Here is a 15,709-nt window from a genome sequence, read left to right as displayed (position 1 = left end):
TGCTCAAGTTTGTGCCCATTACCTCTTGTCCTGTTGCTGGGCACCACTGAAAAGAGCCTGGCCCCATCCTCCTGACACCCATCCTTTAAGTATTTATAAGCGTTGATAAGATCCCCCCTCAGTTGTCTTTTTTCCAGACTGAAGAGACCCAAATCCTTCAGCCTTTTTTCATGAGAGGTGTCCCAATCCCTTAATCATCTTTGTAGCCCTTTGCTGCACCCTCCCCAGCAGTTCCCTGTCCTTCTTGAACCGGGGAGCCCAGAACTGGACACAGTACTCCAGGTGCGGCCTCACCAGGGCAGAGTAGAGGGGGAGGATGACCTCCCTCGACCTGCTTGCCACACTCAAGCCACACACGCAGCTTACCCAGTTTCAACAGCAGATGTGCTCTGCAGCTCCACCAGACCCACCACAGAGGGAACCAAGGCCTGACTCCCATGAGGATCAGAGACCCCTTAGTGGTTGAACAGATGTCTGAAGGGCTTGGATGGAGAACTCGCAGTCCCTCAGGGAGCCTTCCAGTCTAGTTTTCCAATAAGATCACACTCACCTTCATTACACGCAGGAGCAATAGTAGAAGAAGGAAGCCACACAAACTCAAAGCCTGGCAGATCTGATGGACCCCTATAGTGCTGTTGTCACCCCATTCAAAGCAAGAGCAGCCCCAAGGCTAGAGGCAGCACGTATCCCTCTGCTTCTATTGCTGGGGAGAGGAAGCGTTTACAGGACACAGGTCACCCCTGCCTGGTGCCCTCAGCTACAAGAAGAGCCAAGGAAAGGCCAGGTAAAGCCTATTTCCCTTCTGCTCCAAGCAAAGCCCCCAGGGAGAGGTGCACCAGATCAAAAGAAGTTACACAGTCATAAGAGACAGGGATCAGCCGTCACCTCTGCTGAGCTCTGTTTTCAGCAGCAGCCACGTGAAAAAGAAAACCTACTCTGCAGGCCCACCATTGGGGATCCAAAGGACAAACTCCAAAGTCTCTTTGGAGAGGGCCCAAACACAAGCTGTAACACCCCAATCAGCTACTGGATTCCCTTCTGTTTCCCCGTGTGCCAGTCTGGGAGATCACCGCCTCCAACCTCCTGTCTGCCATCTGGGAGAGCTGGAAAGGACAGAGCAAACAAGGCAGAGAGCACCAGCAGCATTCACCCTCAAAGCACCCTAGAAAAAAGGGGCATCTCCCGGTGATGTTCTCGATGTGCAGTCTCCTCTGTACACGCACACGTAACCAACTCAGCCCATGCAATTTGCAGCCATACTGAGCTTTCCCAGCAGGGGCCCCAAGTCACAGCAACGGCGCTCTGAGTTTCAGCCTCGTACAAGAACTGAGAGCTTTGAAAAATAAATCAGGGTCTGTGTGTCTCTAGTTAGGCAGCCAGAGTTGGCAGACGCATTAGGTCTTGATCTTGCCTCTGCTCGATGGTGCAAGTGTTGGTCAGGCTCTCATTAAGGGAGCGCCAGTCCTTTGGTTGTCTAATTGGAGATGGGACAGACAAAAGGGAGAGACAGAGGCATACAAAGGGGACCGATTAAGATGCCAGGCCCTCTTAAGAGAGCTCGTTGGATGTTCTTTTGTTTTGGAGGGCTGTTTCCTAAGTTACCTTGGGGGGGGTGGGGTGGGGGAGGCAGTACCTGGAATCACCCTAGGGCCAGTAAGTTGCATCTAGTTCTGCCACATGAGCTGACACAGCACTAACTTACACTGAGGCTAATTATTCAGCTGAACAGCTGACCTCTCAAGCAAGAGATGAGATGTGTGGTTACCACCAAGAGCTCTTACAGGGGTCTGACAGACAAAGGGAAGGATTTGGCTCTGAGGAAGGGAGGCAAAATACATTCAAGCTATTTCAAACACTCTTCTTACCCAATCTGTTTTCTCCCTCCTGCCTGGGACCACAGCCAAACTCAGGGAGAGGACACAGGCCATGGCGAGCTACAGTCTGGTGAAAGTCACCTCCAGCAGTACAACGACACCCACCTTCCCTTCATTCAAAGTTTAACAAAGCTAAGAAGGGTCAAAGCAAAACCTGACCCGGGCAGTTCTCAGCCCTCTGCAAGCTACATGTGGGTGACAGAGATGGCACCTCACTGCTAACCTAGCAGAGCTGGACACTGCGGCGCAGGGCCACACGGATCATCAGGGTCCACCTGACTAGCAGCGGAAAGACCTCAGGTGCAGCTCAAGAAGTCACCGTTCCCCAGCAAGGAATCACCCACGCTGTGAAATGCAAAGGCAGCTGGCAAAGATCGCATCGCTCACTGCTCCAGTTCAGCTGGCTGGACCCTGCACCCTACGCCATAAACCCACCAGCCACCTCCACCCTCAACTCCAGTTCTGAGACCCCAGTAAGAGAGAGCAGCAACCAGGAGCACGCACTGTCCACAAGACATCATCCACCCCTTTCTTGTCTACCCAGCAGCACCCCCTTGAGTGAGGAAGGGTCTTGCCATGTCCTCATCTTCCAGGGCTCAAAGATCCTCGGGCCATTCTCATCTTGATGGGACCACAGGGAAAAAAAGGAGGCCGTTTCCAGCCTACGCTCGCACTTTATTATATACGGACACATGGTGAGTGTAAGAACATCAACATGGGACATGGACAGTAAGGGAGGCCCAAAGGCACTACCCCCCTGTTCCCTTGGTGCAACCAGTCAGCATAGTTTATACAAATAATACAGTATCTGAACAATAAATAAGTTTGATAAATAAGATCATTAAATTAAAAAAAAAACAACCGTAAAAAGACAAAGCAGCAAGGAATGATTTTGAGGGCTGCGACACATTCACAGCAGTGACAATACCACCACCATCTCACCTGCACACCAGCAGCTGGAGCACAGACCCCCATCAGCCCTTTTCTCTCACCGTACTATGGCAAAATCCACTGAGGAGGAGGAACTGGGGAAGAGTTGTACAGTTCACTACTGCTGTGCTGTTGTGGTCTAGGAGCCCTCTCTCCTTCACAAGCCCCTTTGGAAAGAGCGCTTGAAAACAAGTGCAGGCCCACTGTGTGCACTCAGAGCTTCTCTGTTTGGCACAAAAAAACCCCTCAAACCAGTCTCTTCTCTTTCTGTAGTCCTTCAGATGGACACTGGCACACTTATTAACTGAGTTGGGACAGAGGGTAGTGGGGGAAACATCTCTAAGGAACAGGGGAGAGAAGAGATCAGGCGATGCTCCCTTTCACTTGTGGGAGGCAGCGATGCTCTCATTCATCGCTCCAGAGCTCTGGCACGCTCCTTCCACACGCCCTGGCATGAATGGAGACCCGGTGGGTGACAATGCCAGCCCGTCCCCTGGCAAGGAGGGGGTTACCACAAGGACTGCAGGGATGCAGCTCAGAAGTCGAGAGTTAGGAGTGAAGGGACAGCAGTAAAAGGCCGCCACTGGTCATATAAGAGAAAAATAATAAGACAGCCGGTCCCTAACCCCTGCAGGGGGAGAGGCCACACGGACACACTGATTTGACCCCCCCTGTCAGCCTGAAGGCCTCCAGCTCTCTCCCAGTGATGCTGGCAGCTGGCATAGGAGGGAGAGAAGGACTCTGTCCATCATGGGTACCTCTCAGCAGAAAGGAGACAACCTGAATCCTGCCTCCTCCTGCCAACCCCCCACCCCATTTTGGCCCTAAAGAAGGGCGTTGGAATGTGAAGAAACCAGGAATTGAGGGAATAGGGCAGTGAGAGAGAAATGGGAACAGATGGAGATCTGGGATGGGGAACCCAACCCCTCTGCCTTCACATGTACAGACTGCTACTCATCCAGGCCCGGTATCAAGTCTGCAATGCTGTCCACATAGTAATTGGGCACCAGATCCTTGGCAGCGGCGCTGTCGCTGGCCATGTAGGCCTGCGCCTCTTCCAGGCGGGAGACACCCGTCAGGGTGAGGATGGTGGAGAGGCCGCAGTTCTTGCCGAAGAGGATATCTGTCTCCAGGCGGTCTCCCACCATGAGGGTGCGGGACGGGTCCACACCGAAACGCTCCACGATGCAATCAAACATGTAGGTGTTCGGCTTCCCCACCACCAGCGCCTTGCGTCCCGAAGCTGTTTCCACCGCGGCTGTGAGGCTGCCAGTCCCTGGAGGGGCGGGAAGGAGGAAAAAAAATGAAGTAGCTGCGGGCTAACGGGGTGCTGGCTGCAGGCGGCTCAGTGCCCTGGGGCCCACCAGAGGATGGGCAAGCTGTGCGATGGCAATATGGCTTGGGGAGCCGGCAGGGACACATGAGGGGAGCCCCAATGCTCCGGGGAACACCTCACCAGAGCCTGGGATGGCGAATCCCAATGAGGCCACCCCGCGACCAGCACCCCGCCGGCCTCGGCCCCCCGTGTCCCCCCTCCCCGGGGCATCGGGGCAGGGGCCGCGGGCTCACCGGGGGTGCGCTGGCCGTCGCTGAGCGGGTGCCAGGGGTCGGGGTCGGTAGCCACCAGGAGGCACTGCGGGTCGCGCAGGTAGCCGCAGGCCTGCGCCAGCTTGGCGAAGGTGAACTGGTCGTCGTAGCCCACCAGGACGGCCCGCACCGGCTCGGCGGCGCCGGCCGCCGGCTCGCCCTCGCCGGCCAGACGCAAGCCGGCGTCGCGCACCTCGCCGCGCAGCCCCTCGCCGCCCAGCACGAAGACGCGGCCGCCCCCGGTGCCGTTCCCCCCGTCCCCCCCGCCGCCGAGGAGGCGCTGGCGGAGGAAGAGCGCGGAGCAGAGCGCGGAGCTGAAGACGTGCTCGGCGCGGACGCCGCGGAAGCCCAGGCGGCTGAAGCGCCGCTCCAGCTCGGCCACCGAGCGGCGGCTGTTGTTGCTGACGAAGAGGGCGGCCTTGCCGCTGCGCCTCAGCCGCTCCAGCAGCTCCGGGGCGCCGGGGACGGCGCGCTCGCCCGCCCACAGCACGCCGTCGCAGTCGAAGAGCAGCCCCTGCGCCGGGCCCAGCACCTCCCGCAGCCCCGCGCCGCTCAGCCGCCGGCAGCTCGCCATGCCGCCGCCGCCGCCGCAGCCCTCCCGGCCGCCGGCCTCCCGCCCCGCGCCGCCCCGGCCTCTCTGACAATCACCGCCCCCCGCCCGCCGCCACCAATGGGAGGCGAGGAGGGCGCCGAGCGGCAGCCGCGCGGCCCTGTTGCCCTCGAGGGGAAGAGGGGCGGGAGCCCGGCTCCCAAAGTGACAGCCGCGCCGCCCTGTTGCCGGCGCAGGGAGGCGGTGAGGGGGCGGGGCGGAGCGTGAGCGCGCTTGCCGATTGGCTGAAGCCACCCACACCTCCTCCCCCGGCTGCAGGCGCGGCGGCAGGGCGCCCCCTGCTGGTCGGTGGAGGCTGTGGGCAGCGGAGCCGCCATTACCCCTCCGCCCCCGTCCCTCCGCGGGCCGGGGCAGCCGGCGGCCCTCCCGCCCTGGGGCTGAGCCGTGCCTCTCCTTCTTGGCGTCCCCGGGGAGCTCCCCTTCTCTCCTCCCGGCTGCGGCCTGCCCAGGCAGGCGGCCTCCAGCACCTCGGGCTGCCGAGTGCGCCCTGCTCACACCTGCCTGCGGCTGTCACACCAGCTCTTTAAATAATTTAGTTGCAAAATATATATATATGTGTATTCATATGGCTTTGTCTGTCTGTGCCCGTCTGTTCCAGGCGCAACATGTTTTAAGGCAAAATGGGGCAGAAAGGACTGGGGGGGTGGCTGTGTGCCTGCAAATGGCGCCACAGGGCCTGCCTGCCCATACCGGCCCAAAGACTGCAGGCAGAGCCGGGGAGCGTCCCCGCCTCTCCCCCTCCGGCTCCCCAGGCATGGGGACCCGCAGGGGTGGCTCATCCCCGATCGGGGGAACCTGGGCCAGGAGCTGGGTCCCTTAGGGGTGGCAGGGCCTGGAACCTGGGTTGCTGGCAAGGACATGGCGGCGTGGGGAGGAAGGCTCTGTGGAGAGGGGTGAGCAAGATGGAGGAGCTGCAGGGGGCACGCCATCCCTCAGGGCACCCTGGCATTTCCACAGTGCCTGCTGGGCCCCAGAGGGGCACTGGACCCCGTCTCCCCGTCCCCCCGTCCCTGCTCAGTTCTCCTCTGTGGGCTGTCCTGCTGGCGGCGATGTGGCCGTGGGGCTTCTTCCTCCTGCAGGCAATGGCTGCCCCTCGTCTGTGGCTCCCAGGGCACAGTCCATGGTAGCCACCACCGTGGCCTCGCCGGCAGGAGGCCTGGGCGACGGCGGGGCGTCTCGGCTGTGGCGACGTGCTGGCTGGGGGGGCAGCGGCGGTGGGACGGAGGGGGCTCGGCTGGGCGCCCCGGCCATCCGTCGTGGCCGGGCTTTGGGGCTGGCTGCCTGCTCCGGGGCCGCCGGGGTGGGAGCCAAGGTCCGGGGCTGGGCCACGGGTGGCGGTGGCATGGTGGGTCGGGCTGGAGCCGGGCGCTTGCCTGGAAAGAAAGCTGGGGTGGGCTGGGGTCCGCTTCACCGGGGTCTCCCCCCGGGGCAGAGGGGGCTGCAATGCCAGCCATGGGTCAGGCAGGGGGCTGCAGGCAGATTGATGGACAAGCTGTTCCTTGCCCGGCTCCCATGCTGGAGAGCTAAGCGCACACCGGCTTTTGGAGGCTTTTCCCACCCTCTTCCCTTCACAGGGGGCTATGAGCTTTGACACCTCTTTACAGGGGGTGTTCCCCCCAACACTGGAGGACCGGCCACATCCACCCCTGCAATCCCCACCTTGGCTGGGGAAGGAGCACACAATGAGGGGCCAGATCCTGGCCATGCTGCCCTGGCCGGAAGCCCTTTTTCTCATTTGGTGGCAGGCATGTCCCCAGCACCCATTAGTGCGGGGAATGGCGAGATGAAGGCAAAGCAGAGGAGGTGGCACTGGGGAGGTATTATCTCCCAAGCACTGTGCCGTCCAGGGCACCCTAACCTTTGCGGATGGTGTCGTCAGTCATCTGCGGAGCTGGTGGCCCTGCAGCTTCAGAAGATGGTCTGGTCACCGGTAGGGATGCTGGCTGGGACCTGGCCTCGGGGTCCCTCGAGGTGCTGCGCAAAGAATGGGGCAAGTGAGGCTTCAGTCGGGCATGGTGTTCCTGGCTATGAGGCACTTCGCGTCCATCTGGCAAGGATATGGCCCATGGCGAGGGGTGGGATGAGGGAGAGACATGGGGAGAGCTGGGACAGCCAGAGCTCCCAGCTCCTGCTGGACTTACGCCTCGCCATCCGAGAGTGTGGGGGTGCTGGCTGGAGGGGGCTCAGGGGATGGCTCTTCCACTGGGGTGGCCTCGCCAAGTTCGCTGTTTGCAGGTGGCGTGAACATGCCTGAGACGTTGAAATCTACCTCTGGGTGGAGAGTAAGGAAGAGACCCTGTGAGGAAGCCCTTGCTGTGCAGAGCTTCCACCAGTGACCCCCGTGTCAGGGAACCAGAGCAGACCCTCTCTTCCCTCCTCCTGGGGATGGAGAAATTTCCCTTTCCCTTCCTCCCCGCCTTCGCTCTCTGCTGCAGCCCCCGAGCGAGGTCCTGGCCCTACCTCCGGGGAAGAGGGTGTCCGCATTCTGGATGAGGGCTTCCACCACGCCCACCACCTGGATGGAGGAGACGGAGGCCAAGTCCAGTTGCACAGGGTCTCTGAGAGACAGGGGTGGAGGAGGCATCAGAAAAGGGTTTTGGGGACATTAACCCTTTTGGTGTTCATTCCTGAGCGGGCAGAGCCCAAAGGGGGAGACAGCCCAGCCAAGTCAGGTGGAAGGGTAGGAGGTGGCCTTGTTCCCTGTCCTGGAAACCCTAGTTTGGTGTTGGAGGCCAACGGTGTTGAATGCCATCCATGTCACAAGTGCTCTAGGTCTCAGCCTCTTCCTCTGCTACTTCGCAGAGTAGCTAAATGGACACGTGCCACTCGGGGGCTGCGGGGACAAGGGGTGGGACTTGAGGACTGAAGAGGTGCAGGTACTTTAGACCAGCCTGAAGGCTGCAGGATCAGCCTTTCCCGTGACATGAGCTGCTTCCCACCCCTCCGAGCCAGGCCTTACGCTGTGCTCTGCTGCGTCCACAGCAGGTTGGGGCCCAGCACGATGGCGATGTTGCTGGGGGTCATTTTATTCACCTCCTGGTGCTCAGCTAGCTTGGCTAAAAACTTGATGAGATACCTGTGGGGTAAAAGGAGAGCGAGGGAGCGGTTAGCATGGGCCTGGGGAGAGAAGAGATGCCCCGTGTGATTGCCTGGGGCCGAAGAAGCCCTGTCCCTCCAAAACACCTCAGATTGTTGTAGTTGTCCCGGGGCAGGTGGCTGCAGGTCTCTTGTAGGCTCTGTACACGGTCCTCAACGTCCTTTAAGCTGCGAGAGAGAAAAAGGAGGAGGAGAGAGCTCAGCCCGCTCGCTGTGGCAGAGAGGGACACAGAGAGAGCCGGTGTCGTCTGCCCGGTGTGGGGATGGAGATGCCCTGCTGCTGCCTTTACCGGGCAGCTGAGCCAGGCACCGACAAAATTGCCCCCCAGAGGCTCAAAGGGATTTAATATGATATGAATACAGCTTGTAGCTGGGCCTGGGGGTGAGCGCTGCCTTGCCACAAGCAACAACCCTATTTCACCGTGACTACAGGGGTCAATGGCACTGAGACGATCCCTTTAGAGAGGTGCTCTCCCTCTCCTCCCCCAGGGTTTTTTGCTGTGCCTCCTCAGCCACCCGGTCCATCCTGAAAGCAGGAGGCCAAACTGGGATGGTGGGCCAGTGAGATGGGGCTCACGCCATTGCGGCCAAGTGGGTTTTCATAGGCTAAGCTCTTCCTGCAATCAAAAAGGCTACAGCCTTCCCCCCTCGCCCTGCCATGTTTTTTATTGCTATTCTCCAAGGTTTTGGGCCATCTGGATTTCTGCTGAGCTTGGGACAGACCAGGTGGTGCGTTCTTATCTCCCCACGTGGCAAACGAAGCTGGCAGCCCTGCTCCGAGTGCTGGGAGGGACGGAGGGAGGGTGGCGGGGGACCTTTTTGAGCCCCAACCAGGCTTTTCCACCCCAACACCTGGACCCACCTGGCCACTTTGACCCATTCGTTGTAGAGCTCGAAGGTCATCAGAGGCTGGGGCAGCTCCCTCAGGTAGGATTTCAGCGCACCTGGGAGGGGAGGGGGAGCAGCGGGGGTGATGGCGGCTGGGGGACACCAGGGACTGTCCGATTGTGTCCCCCCGTCTCGTCTCGCTGGCACCCACCGGCCACAGCGTGCGGGTCCGAGTAAAACTCCTCCAGGGCATTGGAGCCGCTGGCCAAGCTGCTCTTCAGCTTCCTGAGCACCGAGGCGCCTGCCGCCAGCCGGAAGAGTCCCTGGGGATGGGGGGAAGAGGGAAGGGATGCGGGGCAGCTGCATTTTGGGGGGCAGGATGGTGATGGGGGGGTCAGGAGCGCTACCTACCTCCTCCCTCATGCCAGAGGCCAGCAGCATCATGACACAGGCTTCAATGGGCAGCGCGATCTCCCGGCCCAAGCTCTTGAGGTGCGTCTCTAGGGGCACGCCGTAGTACCCTGCCACCGGAGTGTCTGCAGTGAAGGAGGGCTCTGAAAGAGGGAGGCGGATGTTGGGAGGGATGGTGGCCACCAGGGCCATCTGGCATCTAGCTGCTGTAGCATCTCACTCCTAGCTGCTGGCTGGGTGGAGGCAGAGGCAGAGGCAGGGCAGGCAGCATCCCCAGTCCACTTCAGGCTGCGATTCCCATTCTACCAGCTCAAAGTGGGAGGCACCAGCAGGTGCAGAGAGGGAAAACTCGCCTTTCCCAGCCTCACCAGCCACTCTCACATCCCCCAGGCTCGGCCACGGCCCTCCCCAGGCTGTGTGGAGAGCTAGTGGGTACCTGTCTGGCTGTGGCTTTCCTTCAGCTCCGCCAGAGCCGAGTCCAGTGATCCCAGGGACTGCCGGTGGTACTGAGCTTGGATTTCCAGGAGCTGCCACACAGGGGACAGGCAAACAGCACTCAGTTCGGCACCGGCCTCACTGAGAGACTCCCTCCTGTCCCCAGGACATTGCACCCACATGGAGACAGGGAAAAGGGGAAACTGCAAGTAAACTCCCCGCTGGGGTCCATGGGACCTTGACTATAGCGAGGGGTAGAGGGCAAACTGGAGAGGGAGGGTCCTTGAGACAAGCCCCTCTGTGTGCAGTTGGTTCTGGCGGTGGCATTAACCCACAGTGCATGGAGCAAGGCCAGTTTTGGGCATCTGCTGGTGCCTGGGGCTGTCTCCTGCCATGGCCAAAGGGCTTGGTGTGGATAGGGACAAAGCTGGGCTCAGGCATACCCCAGGAGATGTTCACATGCTGAAGAGAGAGTGTGAGAGAGGACTTACTCTGATGAAGTAGCTGGCGTAGCTGTCCTCTTTGGTGGAGAAGTGGTAGAGGTCAGCCATGTACTCGTCCTGTGAAGGGAGACACAGAGAAGAGCAACCTTCTGTCTCCTCCCTGGCACCCAAGGAAGAGGGGACACCTTCATGGAGCCCTCCATCCGGGCCGTGAGTTGCCCAGACAGGGTCTCTGGGGTGCGGTGGTGAGGCAGACTGGGACCATATGGGGATTCCTCCTTGCCTTGCTACCCTGTTCGGGTAGCAGCAGTGACCTGCCCAATGGTCAGGGTCCTGGTACAAGTCACGCACCTCCAGCTGCCGCGAGCCCATGGGCTTGGCCAGACAAGGCACAGGGCTTTTCAGAGAAACAGGGCAGAGATGGAGAAAGCTGATGTGAAAGTCCACCGCCACCCAGCACAGACCCCAGCCAGCTCGGCTGGCTCCCAGCCCGGGGGGACCCCATGAGCTCCCTGCTCCAGGCCCTGGAGCCTCCTCTCTGCAGCAGCTTGTGCTTCGAATCCTTTACTCTTCTTTTCCCCTGGGCTTGGGGCATCTCCCCAGTTCTGCTCCTCGAGGGACTGGTTTGCTTGTGGGATGTGCCGGCTGGCTGCATCTGTCTTGGCACGGTGGTCACCTCGGATGGAGCCGCTGGAGAGGAACAGGTCTCCAGCCCCGGAGCGGCCCCATCGGGGAGAGTGAGTGATGTTCTCACCTTGCACTGCTCCACCTTCCTCTTCACCTCCTCCTCCTCTTCCTTCAAGACCTCCAGTTTGTTGGCAGCAGAAGATGCCCCCGGGCCAGCAACGGTGCCAGTGATGTTACTGGAGCTCTTGGCAGCTTGGTTCAGCCTTTGGGGTGGGAGAGAAGAGGCACACCCACAGCCTCAGTGCCAGGGGAGAGTGGGACGGGTGTGCAGAAGGGGTATATGGATTGCGAGGGGGATGACAAGTCACAGTGCTACTCTGCAGTGGTTTTCCTGGGCCAGCACCTCTCACTTCCCTCACCCAGAGGAAGATGCTGCCACACCAAGGGGTCAAGACAGGGAACAGTTGGCTGCCTCAAACACCCAGGGTCTGCAGGACCCTTCCCAAGCCGGGCTGCTGAGATCTTGCCTCCTGTCCTCCCTCCACACAGAGGGAGGGCAGTGTGGAAATGAGCCATCAGTGACTCACGGCTGCCCTGCTCTCCCAGAGGAACCCAGCAGGACATGGGCTACCCTGTGGGAGTCGGAGCAGGGCCATCTCAGAAGCACAGAGCAGTGCCAGGGCACTTTGCTGCCTTCAGCAACAGCACTGCCCTTCTCTCCTGTGCCACAGAGCCATGGCTCAGCCCAGAGCGGGATGCACCCACAGAGAGGGGCTGGCTGGGTGCTCCCGAAGAGTTGTTACCTCTTCAACTTCGCCCCCAGTCCTGGGAAATTTGCTACCCAGGGCAGTCGTCTTCCTCTCTCCCCCAACCCGAGCGGGAGCTGTGCCCCATATGCCCTGCTTCCCCCAGCCACGGTGTGCCCTGTACCGGCTCTTGATGGTGTTCCAGTCAGAGATCAACTTCTGGAGGGTCTTCTTGCGCTTTAGGATGATGGGAAGCTCCTCCTGTGGGAAAGAGGGGCCAGAAGGAGTTGCAGAGGCTTGGGGATGTGGGAAGGGGAGGTAGAATGGCAGAAAGGAGCTGAGAGGGTGGCTAGGGCTACCTCACTGAGCTTGTTGAGTGGCTGCAGGACATCATGCTCCAGGGCGATCTCAAACTCAGCCAGGATTTTGGCCAGCGAGCTCTGTATGCAGCAGCCCATCTCCAGAGCTTTCCTGTGTTGGGGAGAGAGATGAAATGACTGTGGGCTGCAGCCATGCCACCCTCTGACCCTACATCCCCCACCATACCCATACCCACGTGGGACCCTGAACCAGACCCTGTCCCCCTCTGCAATTGGAGGCTGAAGGCACTGGCTGTTCCTTCTCCTCCTGTGACACCAATGCTGTCTCTGAGGACAGGGTTTGACAACTCAGCTTGACTGTGGCAGACCCTGAGCCAAGACAGTGGCTCTGCCAGCGTCTGCCATCTTTTGGGGTCACCCCTGGCCCTTTCGGCACTTACCCGAGGCTGGACTCTGTGTCAAGTTCCTTGAAGCTCTCAGCCATCGTCGTGGACAGAGCCATCAAGGGCAGCTTCTTCTGCACAGAGTCAAAGAGTCGGGAAAGGGGTGGTGAGCTGGTGTGTGGCAGCTCCCTCCCCATGAAGGATGCCACCATGGCATGGGAGCAAGTCGACAAACCCTGCACTGGGTCCCCACATCTTCCCCTAGCCCACCCATCCCTGTGGGCTGGACGTGGACAACAGGGCTTAGGAGGGTTATTCAATGCAAAGACACTGTCTCTGCCTCAGGAGGCCTCAAGTTAGTGATGGTCGAGAGGGTTGCCCTACTCTGCTCTGCCTGGGCACCTGCTGGTGGCCACTGCTAGATGTGGGACCTGGCCTGGGCTTTAGGCCACCCTTCAGCAAAGCCTGCTAAATGGAGTCCTGCTGTCCACTTTGCTGGATGGGGACAGAGCTGAGGTGAGCATGGGCTGCGGAAAGAGGACTCTACTCACCACTCGCTTGTCCATCTCAGAGCCGCATTGCCCCTGCAGGCAGGCTTGGAGCCTCTTGGACACGCTGTGAGCTGCTCGCTTGGCCGGCTCGATCCTCTGCTCAATCTGGGGGTGGAATGGTGGGACTGGGGAAGGCCTTTCACCAACCGTGGGCACCCTGAGGCCACCTCACCCCCACCCAGCTCTGGGGGTAGGTGAGCCCGCCCAGCATCCCGCCACAGCCCAGAGCATTCCTGGTCCAGGGAAAAGGGAGCACAGGTCCTGGTCAGGATTCATCCCTCTGTGAGCAGCTGGGGAAAGCCGTTTCCCGTGGCAGAAGCCATTCTCTGAGCGCCATGGTCCCGGAGTCACCCTCCGGCATGCGGGCAGATGCCAGCCCTGTGACTTGGACATGCTGGCAGGGCAAACGGCAGGCAGGAAGGGGGCAGGTTCCCACACCCAGGCACAAGCAGGCACATGCCTGCTGGCCCAGCCCGTGCCTCACCTGCAGCAAATCTTCTGGCAGGAGCTCGGTTGCTTCTTGGGTTCTGCGGAGGAAGGAGAAAAAGCCATCAGCAGATGGGGGTGACCTCCACCCAGCCTCCTCGGGAAGGCACGTCCTTATGTGTCCCATCTCTCGCTCTTTGGGCTCCGGGGAGCAGGAGATGCTGGCTAGGGCCTGGACCATCATGCACAAGGTTATGGGCAGAATGAGCCCGGGGGGGCAAGAACAGCAGGAGCAGGGCAAGGCAGCCAATCTTGCTGTCTGGTGGACACTCCATCAGACAGGGCTTCCAGTTCAGAGCACCACAGTCAAAACGTCCAGACGTGGCCTGCTTTTTGGAGACAGGGTGCCTAGCAGGGGCATGTCATGGGTGGGATGTTTGCTGGTGAAACCGTCTACCCCCCACCGCCTGCCTCTCCCCTGAAGGTGAATCCAGGGCAGTGCTGTTGGAGCCCAGCATGCATCTTTGCAGGCTAGGGCGGCCACTGGCTGTGCGGCCACCAGTGCCGGAGCAAGGGTATCTTTGTGGTCAAGCTCAGGACTGAGACCAACACCAGCCCCTCCAGAAATGCCTACATGAAAACAGCTTTCTGCTCGGTTTTGCAGCAGGTGTTAGGAGCGAATCTGACAAAGGAAACTAATTTTGCAGCAAATTCTGCTCAAAACCAAATTCAAAACCCACCAGCCGCCATCACCACCAAACCTCCCTGATGCCTCCCAGAGAGGAAACCTCGCTTCACGGTCCGCTGCCATTGCTACGCCCCAGGAACCCTGTTTGCTTTCCTGCTGCTTCTGTTGCTGCTGCATTTTCCCCAGTTCATGTTTCTCTCTTTTCACCGCCCGCCAGAGCCGACACGGGAGGAGGCCGTGGAGCCACAGGAAATGGGGGCGGCTTGGTTGAAGGCAAGCAACATCACGTGAGATTGTGGCCCACGGAGGAAAGGCTCTGCAGCGGGTGAAGAGCTTGCTCTTGGGCTGCAGGAGCTGCTTGAGACCTCCTGCCTGCCCAGCATTAAACGAAAGGGAGGTGCAGGCAACACGGAGATGAGACATCTTGAGGGAAGAGGGATGGGAAGGCGGGTCATGCTCCCCTCCAGGGAATGCAAGAAGAGCAAGAGGCCACTAGGATGTAGGAGCTGTGGCTGGTCTGCTGGGCTAGCTGAAGGACCTCAGTGGTCCAGAGGACACAGTTGGTCCTGCTCAGCCTCCCAGCACTGGAGAACCTGCAGAGGTGGCTGTAGGAGAGAGGGAGCGAGGGGGCTGGGAAGGGAGGGCCCAGCCCTGTAATTTCAGTTCTGGGTTTTGCAAGGGGAGAGCTTTGGAAAGACGAAGAGAAAAATAAGGAAGAAGTGGAGGTAGGATGGGGCTGGAGGGATTTGCATGAAACTCTAAGTTCTCCATGGGTCCTCCGAGGATCCCCGGTCCTCTCCTCAAAGGGCATCCCGGGACACCCACGCTGCTGGTCTGGCTAGAGCTATGCAGGGCATCTGGCTTCTGTGGGGCACCCCGGGCTCAGTGGGGAGGGCAGGTCCCAGCTGCGAACACCCTCCTGGTCACCGCACAGCAAGGGGCATGTGGCTGGAAGGTCTCTCTCCATTGCACTCACATCCTGCGGAAGCCAAGCTATGGGAAGGCCCATTTCCAGGTGGACACACGCTGCCCCACAGGCACTGGGGAACTGCAGCCCCTCGGCTTACACCAAAGATGCTCTAAACCCAGGGTCGTTCCACCTTTCCCCTTTTCCCTCACCGGCTCCGAAAGGTCAGTCCAGCCCCAGCGCAAGCCCTCCAGGACGCGCATCCCGCTCCCTCCCAGCCCTCCGGCACAGGTAGCGAAGAAGTCCTTACCGGCTGGTGATGTTGGGATGGGACAGCTGCTGCCGCATCCGATTAAACTGCCTCTTCATCATGTTGAGAGCCGGGAGGAGACCACGAGAGCTGCTCCACTCAGCTGTACCCTCAGCACCCCTCAGCGACACTTGGCATCGGACGCAGGCAGCCCCTTGGCTCCCTGGAGCCGCTCTGCCCCTTGCTTTTCCCCAAGAACCTCTCCCTCCGTACTCCTCTCCTTCCTCCTTCCCTTCTTCCCCCTTTTTCTGTCTCCCCCGCTGGTCCCCTCCCTCGTCCCTCCCTGGGGATGCCCTGCCTGCTTTCTCTTCCCCTCCTTTGGACTCCCTTCTCTTGTTCCCTCTCTTTTTCTGAGCTTCCTTCCTCCTCCGGCTGCCCCTCCACCGCAGATCAGGTAAGAGCAGTTCAGGGCTCTTACTCCGCTCTGTGTTCCTGTCACCACCCCGCAAGTATAAATAACTTCAGCCCAGCCTTAAAGGGGAAATATTATTACAGCAAACACGTAACAAGGCAGGACAAGCACACGCTGCTGCCGAG

At 60.0% G+C, this 15,709-nt stretch overlaps 2 protein-coding genes across 2 annotated transcripts; both read right to left on the bottom strand.

The window, feature by feature from the left end:
* Positions 1–2,528: 2,528 nt before the first annotated feature.
* On the bottom strand, positions 2,529–5,024 carry PDXP (pyridoxal phosphatase). Its single transcript, XM_063322266.1, has 2 exons — positions 4,374–5,024; positions 2,529–4,080 (listed from the first exon to the last, which is right to left on the bottom strand). The coding sequence occupies exons 1-2, from the start codon at positions 4,963–4,965 to the stop codon at positions 3,755–3,757; spliced, it is 918 nt and encodes a 305-aa protein (XP_063178336.1). The 5' UTR covers positions 4,966–5,024; the 3' UTR covers positions 2,529–3,754.
* A 273-nt stretch (positions 5,025–5,297) lies between these two features.
* SH3BP1 (SH3 domain binding protein 1) lies at positions 5,298–15,438 on the bottom strand. The gene is made up of 18 exons (XM_063323586.1): positions 15,173–15,438; positions 13,326–13,368; positions 12,842–12,946; positions 12,348–12,424; positions 11,947–12,058; positions 11,772–11,848; positions 10,969–11,104; positions 10,263–10,331; positions 9,773–9,863; positions 9,337–9,479; positions 9,137–9,248; positions 8,960–9,041; positions 8,185–8,265; positions 7,961–8,077; positions 7,462–7,559; positions 7,143–7,272; positions 6,860–6,975; positions 5,298–6,374 (listed from the first exon to the last, which is right to left on the bottom strand). The coding sequence occupies exons 1-18, from the start codon at positions 15,232–15,234 to the stop codon at positions 6,016–6,018; spliced, it is 2,010 nt and encodes a 669-aa protein (XP_063179656.1). The 5' UTR covers positions 15,235–15,438; the 3' UTR covers positions 5,298–6,015.
* Between the last annotated feature and the right edge of the window lie 271 nt (positions 15,439–15,709).

The sequence above is a fragment of the Chroicocephalus ridibundus genome, chromosome 1 (genome assembly GCF_963924245.1).
Source record: "Chroicocephalus ridibundus chromosome 1, bChrRid1.1, whole genome shotgun sequence".
NCBI classification, from domain to species: Eukaryota; Metazoa; Chordata; class Aves; order Charadriiformes; family Laridae; genus Chroicocephalus; species Chroicocephalus ridibundus.
This window is presented reverse-complemented; position numbering and strand designations above follow the sequence as displayed.